This window comes from Mustela lutreola, chromosome 4 (assembly GCF_030435805.1).
Source record: "Mustela lutreola isolate mMusLut2 chromosome 4, mMusLut2.pri, whole genome shotgun sequence".
NCBI lineage: Eukaryota > Metazoa > Chordata > Mammalia > Carnivora > Mustelidae > Mustela > Mustela lutreola.
The window spans coordinates 174,514,801-174,527,972 of NC_081293.1; the positions used below are offsets into that span (position 1 = coordinate 174,514,801).

At 36.6% G+C, this 13,172-nt stretch overlaps 1 protein-coding gene across 21 annotated transcripts in view; it reads right to left on the bottom strand.

The window, feature by feature from the left end:
• The window catches only part of CADPS2 (calcium dependent secretion activator 2), a 533,537-nt gene that overhangs the window by 300,558 nt on the left and 219,807 nt on the right, over positions 1–13,172 (bottom strand). For all 21 annotated transcript variants that reach the window (XM_059171710.1, XM_059171704.1, XM_059171699.1 and 18 more), the window contains exons 5-6: positions 7,369–7,605; positions 2,363–2,484 (exon numbers count right to left, since the gene is read on the bottom strand). In XM_059171710.1, the coding sequence (XP_059027693.1) occupies positions 2,363–2,484; positions 7,369–7,605 (359 nt within the window). The remainder of the gene's footprint in view (positions 1–2,362; positions 2,485–7,368; positions 7,606–13,172) is intronic.

Sequence of the window (13,172 nt, forward strand, 5' to 3'; positions counted from 1 at the left end):
AGCACATTAGTCTAAAGATTAAAATGAGCCAGAAAGTATCTGCTTCATAGTGGGTTATCTATTTTTTTTTTCATATTGGGTTATCTAAAAGAGGTCTTCTCAGCAAGTGAGGTTTAAGATTTTTTTTTTTTTTTTTTTTTTTTTAAGGTAGGCTCCATGCCCAGAGTAGAGCCCAATGCAGGACTTTAAACTTCATAACTCCAAGATCAAGACCTATGCTGAAGTCGAGAGTCAGATGTTTAACTAACTGAGCTACTCAAGATTTTTTTTTTAAGACTTTTTTAAAAATTTAAATTCAAGTTAGTTAACGTAGTGTATTATTAATTTCAAGGTAGAGTTTAGTGATTCATCAGTTGCATGTAACACCCAGTGCTCATTATCATCAAGTGCCCTCCTTAATGCCCTTCATCCAATTACCTCCTCCCTCCCACCCACGTCCCCTCCAGCAACCCTCAATTTGTTCCCTATCGTTAAGAATCACTTATGGTTTGCCTCTGTTTTTATTTTTCCTTCCTTTCCCCTGTGTTCATGTGTTTTGTTTCTTAAATTCCACAGGAGTGAAATCATATGGTATTTTTCTTTCTCTGACTCAATTCACTTGGCATAATAAACTCTAGTTCCAGCCACATTATTGCAAATGGCAAGATTTCATTCCTTTTGGTGGCTGAGTAGTATTCCATTGTATATACATACACACATCATCTTTATCCATCCATCTGCCAATGGACATCTGGGCTCTCTCCTTATTTTGGCAGTTGTGAACATTGCTGTTACAAACATTGGGGTGCATATGCCTCTCCAAATCACTATGTTTGCACCCTCTGGATAAATACCTAGTGGTGTAATTGCTGGGTCATAGGGCAGCTCTACTTTTAACTTTTTGAGGAACCTCCATTACTCTTTTCCAGAGTGGCTGCTCCGGCTTGCATTCCCACCATCAGTGAAAAAGGGTTCCCCTTTTAGTGCATCTGCACTGACATCTGTTGCTTCCCGAGTTAATTTTAGCCATTCTGACCAGTGCGGGGTAGTAACCCATTGTGCTTTTGATTTTTATTTCCCTGATGATGAGTGATGTGAAGCATTTTTTCATGTGTCACTTATTAGTCATTTGTAGGTCTTAACTTTGGAGAAATGTCTAATACCAAGGATCCAGCCATACAAACATAAATGGAAGGCAGGCAGAGGGAAAAACAAGTGTAAAGATATGTTTGAGGAATTATAGGAAGCCCTTCTGACGAAGGGCTAGGGGAGGTCCCAGAGGTAATGAGAGTCTGGTTAGGGGTAGACCTGTAGGACTTTTTATTAGGCACGGTCAGAAATTGCTACTTGCTTCTTCTCTATCTCATAATGCCCTGTGCATATCTGTCCTATTACACTTGTATCTCTGTCCCCACCTTAAACTTGTGCCTGCCCTAAGGAAAATCAAAGTTTTTGTTCACCTCTATCTACCCACTGCCAACCAGGATCTGATTAGACACTTCCTGAATGAACAGGCCACATTATCATGCTGTGATAAGACAAAAATCCCAAGTCCTGAGGAAGGAAAAATATCTTTTCTAAAGGCAGTGTACAACACCTAGTGTTTCATGCAATATGTGCCCTACATAAACAATGAATCTTGGAACACTGCATCAAAAACTAATGATGTATTTTATGGTGACTAATATAAGACATAACACAGCATAACACAATAAAAAAAATTAATTAAAAAAAATAAAGGCAGTGTACAAATGAAAGCCAAGCAATTTTCACTCAGCTTCCTCAGGCTACCTTGGTTATTTCTACCAGACACTGTGATGTTTCCCAAGTTTCAATCAGTTAAAGAGAACATCTTCCAAACTTAATTAAACTCATTCGCAGAATTTGAAACCTAAAACTGCCAGCTAAGAACAGCTTTAGCTTCTCTGATTACTGTGCGGTTGTCAGTAATTGGTTCTCTAACTCAAGCCTATTCCCTAGGTATTCTACGACACTGCAAAATTATATCCACCTCAACATCATCAGTGTCATAGGGTCATCAGCAATACATGGAAATGGAAAAGCTATTAGGTTATAGTATAGGATCAAGCACTACCTTTTAAATAACACATGAAAACACATGCTTTCTTTTTAAATGACTTGCAAACATTGACTTCCCGAATAACTAGCTTCTCATTTGCAGGTTAGATTTTCTATTTGTACTACACAGGGAATCTGTTATAGTTCTAATTATAGCATCCTTATCTAGAAAGGCACACAATGATTCTAACACAGTTGAAACAAAGCTAACCAATAACCCTTGTGGAGTATAAAACCACACAATGCTACAAATGAATAAACCATGTTTCTTTGGAAGGGGAAAATTTTTTTTCAGCTGGCTTACTGTGGCCTTGAGGCTTCAGCCTGGTCTGTCTGCAGTTTTTCTCCTCCTTCCACTTCCATTGTACAGTAAACAATTCGATTGGGAGCAACGGACTTCAAACCTTGCACTTCCATTATGACAATCTAAAGATGAAAAAAAATTTTTTTAAATGATACATCAAATTAGCAGTCTTTAACAAGACACAGAAGTAGCAGCATTGACAACAATTAGAATGACCAACTGATAAAATTATCCGGCAACATCAATGGTATTTTATCTTCGCTAGAATCATCTGTATCCATGGAAGGTATAATAAGTAACTTTCTGAGGAAGTCTGATATTGAAGAAAAATCCCCTGCCAGCTTGTTAAAGTAAGGTTAAGATCTCTAAATATAAGCCTTACTGAGTTAAATGAGATATAAACTCAGATTCTTTAAAAATGTTGTTAAGTCTGCATAAGGTAAAGCGGAATCGCCCATGAAAATTCAGGGAATGTGCTAAAAGCAGTACCAGTTGAATTCCACATAAAATGAAATCCTATTCATGAGTGGTGTCCATCATCATCAACTCAATTCGTGGTAATCAGTATGTAACATCATCAGAACTTTATCTGTTCACTTATTTAGATACTATTAGTATTTATAAAAGAATATTCATTATAAAAAATGTATATCTTATTATGAAGTATGGGAGATACAACCTCCCAAAGACTATCTTACACTAACTTGGCAAGGGAAAAAGGACTTTTCCACCCACTAAAGGTATATGCGACTTTAATGCAGCACATTGGGAATGGGTGGAATGACTGATACTGTTTTATGCACTTATAAGTCCTGGAAAAAAGGGAAACAAATATTTTTCAAGTGGGCTTTAATGTTCATGTTTTTGCTTTTTTTTTGTTTTTCAGTCAAATCTTGCATCCTGAAGTTTCCCAAGCTTTTGAGACTCATAAAATATATTCAATGGCATATTTATAATATGCACAGGTTTTTGCTAATCTCATGTTGTATTTGTACAAACAAGATTAACAGCATCCATGCCATGTAGCTACAAAAATATCTACTAAAAACAGCATGTATTGATCATTTAATACATTATTAAAATCATTCCACTTTTCATTGAGTTGTGATATGAATCTCAAGGCAAAAGTTCTCCAAGAAGCCATCTTAAAAAAACTTTCCTTCCTTTCACTCTTCAGCACAACAGAAGGGTTACATTTGTAAATACAAATGCCCATTTTCTTCCCCATGAAAATAATGGGAAACTAATCACTAAAAAAGAAAGGTCAAATTCAGAACCATTTTCCTTCCACAACCAAGACTTTTGGTATTTTATCACAGTGAAATGTATACCAACGCAGGAATAAAAATAAGGGCATAACAGAAAACAGACTAAGAGCTAATAGAGAGCAGTAACACCTTTCCTAGCTTCTGTAAGACATTCAAGGAAGTTAGAACAAAGCACTTCATCTTGTTGATGGAAAGTAAGCAAAAGGAGGTATGCATTCTTAATAAATCAACGTCGTTGTTAGTCATTTTGAAAGTCATTAGATCTTTATACAAATAAAACTAAGCAGAAGCTGAGACAAATGACTGACAGGATAACCATATCAATCACAAGCCAATTCCACAGGGACTTACCAACATGCTCAAAATGACTTAATAAAATTTTTGGAAGGTCACTTAAAATACGGGAAGCAATAGAATTGTGTATACATCATAAATGTAGATATCTTTAAGTTCATATGTGGGAATATGCTTACTTGCCCTGCATCTTTTTCTATAGTGTGTTCAGTAGTCAAAGTGCAAGAGAGAAGAAAGGAAGTACCTGCTTACCACTGTTTCTGTCACTCCTACAAACTACTGCAAACAGGACCTCTTGAAACACACAACTTGTGAAACAGTTTCCGAGTCCGCAAACTAATACTCCCATCTGTGCTGGGAATGTTTTCTTCTGCAGAATTGCCACTTTCAAAAGAAGTAACTTCTGTTCTGAATCCATACATATAAATAAAATAACACAATTCTACAGATTTGATTTCCAAAAGGAATTAAAAAATATATATAGTTGGTCTCAATCTTTAATGATAAAGACAGCCAAGAATTCCGTGGACCATCAACCTATAGGACCTATTTCCAGTAACTGTTCCGACCAGTTCCCCACACCACCTGGTAAGGGAACATGGAAACCAGTCTCATTTCCATCTTCTCTTCCCCAATCTCTCTGCGACAGAATTAATAAAGATAAAATATGCAGAATTATTCTAGATGCAAAAAGAAGGGAGGCATGTCCAAAATATAAAACTTGGTACCATGCTTCTGAATGATGCATTGACCAGAGTTACATGGCACCGAGTCATGGGCAGGTTTGAGAAAATACAGCTGAGCTGTATGTGGGACATGGACTATCAGATAAAGAAGTGGTCACCTGCTTTGCCAACCTAATACCGATGAAAACTACGAAAAATCAGCTGTACTCATGCCAGTGACACCATCCCTCTTCAGACATGCGGACTCAACTTCACACATTAACCTTTGTCGTCCTCCCCTTACTCGAATATTCATATTCAATAACTGGCTTGTGGTTTTGCAGGTTAGCTTTGCTCTTGTTTTGTTATTCTCTCTGAAGCCTTCATCCACGGAAAGACCTAAAAGTCATCTTGTTGTGGCTACCTTCTGCCTTTTTATTTTTTTCACTGCTATTTCTTAATACCATCAAAGTCCCTAATTCAATCAGTATTTATCAAGTCAACTGTGTGCCAGGCAGTGTTTTAGGCCCTTTTGATACTTCAGCAAACAAAACAAGACTTTAACTTCCCGTAGCTTACCATTTAGTCGACTCTGTCAGATAATGAAAAATAAACAAACTGAATTAGGTGCGTTAGGTGGTAAGAGCTGTGGCAAAAATTCAGCTTGCTAAGAGAACAGGGTATGGTGAGAGAAGCGAGCGGTCGGTAGCAATTTTAAAGAGGTGATAAAATTTCAACAGTTTTTCAGATCTGCACTTGCTCCCTAGACTCAGACTTCAGTTTGTAGAAAAAACCTTTCCCACTGGACCAATTTTAAGCCTGACTGACTAAATGTGAGACCCTGAAATTGGATTAACTGCTTGCCTTTCAGAACTTTCTTAGGTTGAGAAGCAAGGCTTAGATAATGGGCCAGGGATAATTATGGAGTTTAGCTAGGCTGAGGTCAAAGGCCCTGGGGACAGAGGGGGACCTCATCTGTTCTCTCAGGTGTCCACAGGTAAGCACTGTGTAGTCTGCATGGAATGTGACTTCATTTTGCTGTTGAACATACAACTCCTATTTATAATACCAGAAGTACATCACAGAAAACATCTCTATTATGCTATGGAAGGAAAACATCTGCCTTATATAGACATAGCAGTAGAGGACTATCAAAAACAATTTTACAAATAGGCAAGCTTCTCAGGCCATGCAAAATGAAGTTTTAACTCATTTTCTCTTCCTAACACCATTCTGTGGTTAACTGAGCAGCCTTGTTCCATACACTGGCAATAAAGGACTGAACAATTCATAGTTTCACACCAACGCTAACTCATTAGGTAATTTTATTTTCAATGGGGAAAAGAGTTCATAAAAGCCAGTTATTTATAATTTTGTTTAAAAACTTTTAAACAATAGAGAAGAAAGAAGGTGTTTTGAATGGTCTCCAGTTCTGCTGGTAGATTTATACATTACAAAAGTAATTTGCTTTACAAATTATACTGTAACAGATTTTATTTCATACAAAGACTTAAAAAAAAAATCACCTTGGCATTCTACACCTTGGTCAGTAGGAAAACAGATTTCTACATGTAAGATACTGTGTAGTTTTCCATTAAATATCTAAGATACTGAAGAGATTGGGAAGAAACCCAGAGTAACGGCAAAATCATTAGGTCATCCTAGAACAGAGTCTCAGGTCAGAAGAAAACCCATTTCTAACCTGATAGTAAATTTAATCTATTAACCTACAAAATAAATCATTAGCCTGGAAGGTAAGAGAGAGGCAGTTGGCTTATCCTCAAGCCTGAATTTATCTTAGAGTTGAACAGGTGGAATAAAGAACAAAAAGCACACACTTGCTTTTTCTGTTGCAAACTAAACAAGCCAAAAGACAGAAGTTATCAACAAAGAAATTTAAAACGGTGCCTCGTAAAACTCCATCAGTCAATCCACAAACTTCAGTAGTAGTACTGGGCACCAGCAAAGAGAATTTAACAAAGCAAGGAAGGAGTAACAAGCTTTCATTTTTGAGCGCGCTCTGAATTTAAGCTCGATATTGCAACTATATGTGTTTGTGCCATGTATAAACATGGATTAGCCCCAACACACAGATGAGCAAAGAAGAAATGTAATCATAAAAACAAAAAAAAACAAAAAAAAAAACAACAACAACAGGTGGCTGTGCTGAGTCTGCATATTTGGTTTCTAGTGCATTGTATAAAAGGGATAAAACTCAGCAGTCTGAGAGAACACAACTTTAAATGTGTGACATTTGTTCCTATTCTTTATACTATGTACTGTATCTATAATGGAACTGGACATCCTGGAAAGGAAGAATTCTCTCCTTATCATCTCCATGCACCCAATATTGTGTTTCAAAGCTGGCTGGTGAGATTTGATTCTAGAAAAATACCATCGGTAAAGTAGGTTAAAAACAAAGAGAACCAAAACCCTGCAAGCAATTTCCAAGTTACAGAGAATTCGGTTATGTGTTTAAATACTATTTCCACCCAAATGTGCTTTTACTGATAAACTTACACCAAGATAGTTAGCACAAAGACAAATTTTCTCAAAACTTACTATTTTATTATTTAATCCTGAAACTAGGATTATGTTTAAAGAACAATTGTATTAGTTTGCATTCACAACCAGATTGTCTAGCAAATGAAGAATAAGGTAACTTCTTCAAAATATATCACACTGCTTTCAGTTCACGAAGTTACCATGAAGGTGAGCAAAAATTATTCTGCAGTTTCATTTACGCTGTAAGAGGTGAGCAGGGGATCACATCACTTACCTCTAAGGTGAATGACAGCACCACATCTGACTTTGACAGCTGAATCTCATTCTCATCGCCTATGTCCAGAAATGCAGAATTCTGTGAACGTTTTAGTTTTTGTAATTTAAATTCCGGACCACCTTTTGAAACTGGAAGACTTTCCAAATTGGCCATTAGCAAATTCACTGAAGACCGCAACTCTTCTATATACATAGTCTCCATTTCTTTTGTTATAAATTTGGGGAAGTTTCTCTCCTTGAAAATAATTAAAAAAAAAAAAGTTACAAAAGTTACTATTTCAATTTTATCATAGAAGATTATACGATGTATATCTCTGATTGTCTTGGAAACTATGACATTCAACATAAAGGCAACTTCCCAGTTCTTCAGTCTCCAGGCTTTAAAATCACCAAATTATGTGTAAGAGTACATTACATCCTTTATTCAGAATCATTATGGAACAAAATAAGTAACATTTTCACATTAACTATTTTTGATAAGGTACTTGCTTAAGGAATAACTAAAAACCTACATGGAAGAAAATTTAGCGTCTAGATCAATCTTAATTAGTCACTGTTAACTTTGAATTGATTGGGGTAAACGGGTCGGTAAGGAAAATCCAGTATATGAATGTGTTTGCCTGTTAGGAAACAAACATCACAAACATCTTTCTAATCACAAATATATATCAAGAGGATATCCTTTTTATAAGTAAGAATTCAAATTAAAAAACACCTAATAGCAATACGCTGAAAATTCTAGAATTAATTTTCACATGACACAAATGTAACCAGATCCCTTAGGACCATAAATTCAGTTTTTTAGTAAAAGGTTTAGAAATTTTTGGGATGCCTGGATGGCTCAGTGGGTTAAAGCCTCTGCCTTCAGCTCAGGTCATGATCCCAGGATCCTGGGATGGAGCCCCGCATCAGGCTCTCTGCTCTGCAGGGAGCCTGCCTGCCCCCCGCCCCCCACCACCCCCGCCTGCCTCTCTGCCTACTTGTGATCTCTGTCAAATAAATAAATAAAATCTTAAAAAAAAAAAGGTTTAGAAATTTTTATGTTAAAAGCAAAAGGCCAACTTATAAATAAAGCTACACCTGAAAAAGAATAACATCAATCTAGAAGATTGATGTTATATCAATCTAGAAGATTCATTTTTCTTTCTGAACTATATGAGCAATGCCATTTGGTCCTTGGATCTCTGTAATCAGATTTTGGTTTCTTTCAACTCGATGAGAAGGACAGTCCAAATACTGGGATTTAAAAAAATACGGACAGATATTGGCAAATTGCCCTTAAAGCAGATGATAACCAATGACATTCTTACCAACAGCAAAAGCAGGCTTTCTCCTACTATTGGTTCTTTCTTAATCTTTGGAAACTTGGCATTGGGCCTCTCATTAAAGAAAGTTTATAGCTTTATGATATGAAGTAGGACATCACGTGTCAGCTTATTTGTACAAAACTGGCTGGGAATGAAAGCCTAAAGCAGCCACCTTGCAAATGACTGCTTAATGCTCCAGGAAAATTAGTACCTTTCTCTTAGTTTCCCTTGGCATCATTCGAAGCGTAACCTAAGAAATCCCTGTCTCTGGGATGACAGGAACACATCCCAAGTGCTCTCGTCCACCTGCACCTAACCTGTAACTCACTTCCACCTGTTTGCTCATAGGCTGGAAAGCAACATCTGGTACCACTTCACAAATCAGTCCCAGAGTCTCAGGCCACCTGTTTTCTTCTCCCCGAATATAACCGGCACCTATTTCTTTTAACATAATTTACATATAATCAATATTAAAACTGCGTATTTATTATCACATAGTAATTGAGTATCCACATTCATAATTAAGTTTCTTAAGGAAGACTCCTAAGTATCCTTTTAACATTCCTCTAGAGTTTGAAGCAACATTCCAAAAAAGTTTGCAACCTCAGAAAAAACACCTAACCAGTTACAGAATACCTTGGTTTCCTTTCCGGGGGCGGGGGGGTAGGGGGTGGGGGGAGGGGAGGAAACAAAAAAAAAAGCAATGTTTTGGAATGGTTTCTCAGAGCATGCAAGAGAAAAAAAAACAAGCAAAATAAGCTATAAAAAGATTTTTATATTTATGCACTGTCTTTATTTTTGTATTTAAATTCAATCAGCCAACATACAGTATATCTTTAGTTTTTCGTGTTTTTTTCTTTTTAAAAAGGATTTAATTCATTTGCGAGACAGAGAAAAAGCATGAGCAGGGAGAAGGGCAGAGGGAAAAGCAGGCTTCCCACCGAGCAGGGAGCCCAGTGTGGGGCTGATCTCAGGACAGGAGCTTAAGGCAGATGCTTAACCAACTGAGCCACCGAGGCGCCCCCAAGTGCATAATTTTCCTTAGTTTTTGACATAATGTTCAAGGATTCACTGAACATACATGCTGTGTATAACACCCAGGGTATGTACTGACTTTAAAAGCTGTTATGAAAAGTATCCAAAACTCAAAAATAAGGCAAAAAGGTGAGGGGGTAGGTCCTTGCAATGTCCTACAGGGGCCAAGAGCATCCAAGGGTCATCTGAGGAAATATACTTAATTTACTGTTTATTGATTCAAGGTCCCAAACAGTCAAGTTACACGTTACCTTACAGAATTTTGTCTGGAAAAGATGCAAATAATGTGTGTCTGCTGAATAAGATAATCCAATGGTTATAGTTTAAAACCTTGTTGGAAACTGACCACTTTTAGATCTAATCCAGGAATCTTATTTTAACCTTTTCTAAAAACACCTAATTTTGATACGCTCTTTGGATTAGTTTTAACATGTAACTAGTTTGCTCATTCTTCATGCACTGAATGAAATCTTTATTGTGTGTTTATATTTGTAGGAGTCATAATTTTGCCTTTTTAAAATTTTTACTTTATCAAAGCAAAAAAAATATGTTTGAAAATATGTTTGGACGCACTAATTTTTTTTCCAAAATTTTAAGCTTACTTAGCATTAGCACATAAAGAGTCCAATTCTTATTTAGTTTTAGTTAAAAACATGTCACTCGCCATCACTGTTCAAGGAGGAGACTGGCAGGAATCACCAAAATTGATAGTCTTATTGGCACTTTCCAACTTTTCAAGAAATAGACTGTACTCAGTTTTCTTCCTCTCTGGGGGAAAGGACAGACAACTCTGCTTTAAAGCTCTGAGGTTTATTAATAGTATTTCAACTTTATTTAGCCCGCTTATGTTGCCTCTTTCTTGGAAACAAAAATCAACCGTACTTCAGGCAACTATACATGTTAAATTTAATCTTTTAAATTAGAACAGACTCAGAAATAGGGTTATCCTCTAGTTTAACTGTGAGTTGTTCTTATAAACCATGGTTTGAATATTCTAATTTATTCGCTCATTAGTGGTCCTAAAGCATTATATACATGAAAATGTTAAAAAAAAGAAAGAAAGAAAGAAAGAAAAAGAAAATATTTTCTCCATAAAGAAAAAATTCTCACCATTCAAATTTAGTCCCTTTTTAAGTGCTCCTAACCTTCCACTAGATGAAGCCTTGACCAGACTGGTAGGTGGAAGATGGGGACAGCTGTCAGACTCTAGAAATACTCTGAAGACAAATGCAAATGGATTTCCTAATAAATCCGTCATGAGGCACGAGAAAAAGAAGAGAGTCAGGGATGATACCAAGTTTTTTTTTGGTGTAACTGACAAAGCAGTACTGCCAAGAAAGAACTGGCCTAACCTGACTTCTTCACTGAAAATTTTAAGCACCCTCCATTCCTCCTGCACTCCTGATTCCCTCTTGTCTTTATTTTCCAAAATAGCAAATGATCACCTTCCATAATTCAGTTATATGGAACATTCTTTTCTTATTATTGGCTCTACCAAATGCAAGCTCTACCAGGGCATGGCAGAAATATTTTTGTCTGGTTTTATCCCAAGACAACTACACACTTGTCTGGATGTATTCTAAGTGCCTACAACATTGCCAGGTTATTTTAGGAGGTGTTCAATAAACATTTATTCATTGAATTTATAGATAGAAAAATTCAGGCTCCAAGAAGTTAAATAAACTTGCCAATGTTCTATATCTAAGGAAACAGCAATCACGGATTTGCCTACACGTTTTTCTGGCCCAGTCCACATTTTTCCTATGACTTCCTAATAATTATGCCTTGGCTAAAGCATTAAAGTTAATACTTCTATCCTTTGAAAAAGATTTCTGCCCTGGGGCTTTGTTGTTATTATATTGTGCTATGAAGTATGATAGGAAGTGCTACTGATTACAAATTATTAAGGGGCCACACTTCTGGATTTATCAGACTGAAGGGGCAGCGGGGCCCAAGACAGCAAAGTCCAAAGACCAGGTTTTCGAGGCCAGCCTCCACCATGTTATTTGTTATGTAATCTTGAAGTCAGTAATCTTCCCTAAATCTCAATCTCCTAGTCTATACAATAGACTCATTCTGTCCTCTGTCCTTGTGGGTTCATAGGATTATTATAAGAATATAATGCAACAAGATCAGTAAATTATAATTAGCTTTATGAATATTTTATGCTGATGGCTTACAATTGGTGAAACTGAGTTAGAAAGCAATTAAACATGTATTATCTCCTATGTGAATATATTCACCAAAAGCCATCTTATGTTTGGTGCCTTTTTTCCCCTTCCAATTCCACTGGCTTCACTTCCTTCTCCACACTTCTTTAAACGTATCAGTGTTTGTGATGAAACCACTGGGGTGTGGTCAAAGTCTCTGTCTGTGCATCACTGATCCTTCCCTCTCAAGTCTGGAGGTTATAAACCCACACTCTCCTCCCAGGCATGAACTTGAGACACCCAAGACTCTCCCTCATGTTTCATTACCCTCCAGAAATTCATCTAAACTTTATTCTAAAGCAGCACATTTTCAGCCAGGATCTTAAAGAAACAAATCCAACTCAAACAATGTGCATAAACTCAGTACCTATATCTATATACATCTAGAAAATCTACAAATGTGGATTTCAGACCCAGAGACCTGCCCCCACAGGGTCTGGAACATCTCTCTGGATGCTCTCCCAGTCTCAGGTCTTCAAAAAAAACAAATGTCTTTCCAGCCAGTTCTCCAGTTCATATTGGGGAAAGTGTTTTTTTTTCCTCTCTAAAGCTTCCAATAGCCTTAACCTACTTGACTTCCACTATAAATTTGACACTTGAATCTCCACAGTTCTTAGTGCCTCTCCAGATATCCAGAGGATAGTAACATGGCATGTTGTCCTCTGAACCACTGTCCTATGTGTGAATATAACTCTTTAGCCCCTAATTCATATCACTGTTGGTCTTTATTCATCTGGAAATTCCTCTTCATCTATCTCTGCCTTAGTTCTCACAACTTACTATCATCTCTGCTACCTTAATTTCTCATTTTCTCGACTTTCCTGCTTATCTCCAGTTTTTCAATAATTTCCCTTTTTAAAATTTAATATACTTCTAGATAACACAGTATTAGCTTCTTAAAACTTACGCATTATTCATAAACACATTTTTCCTTGCAAAACCAGAAATATTTCAATTGTTAAAATCAGCATGGGACGTATGTTCTTCTCAATGGCTGGAAAGTTCAATACCTTGATTTGGAAGATGGTTAACAAGGACAATGTACACATACATTCACTGAGCTGTAAACTAAGTATCTGTATACTTCACTATACACATTATACCTAAAAAGAAATGAAGAAATTTCCCTCAAAAGGGAGGATTCTTCAGAAAGATGGAGGGAAGTAAAGGAAGAGTCCAAATATTCAAAGTTTTGATTAGCAGAAGGGAAAAAGAAAAAGAAAACATATCTCAGATTAACAGCACTATAA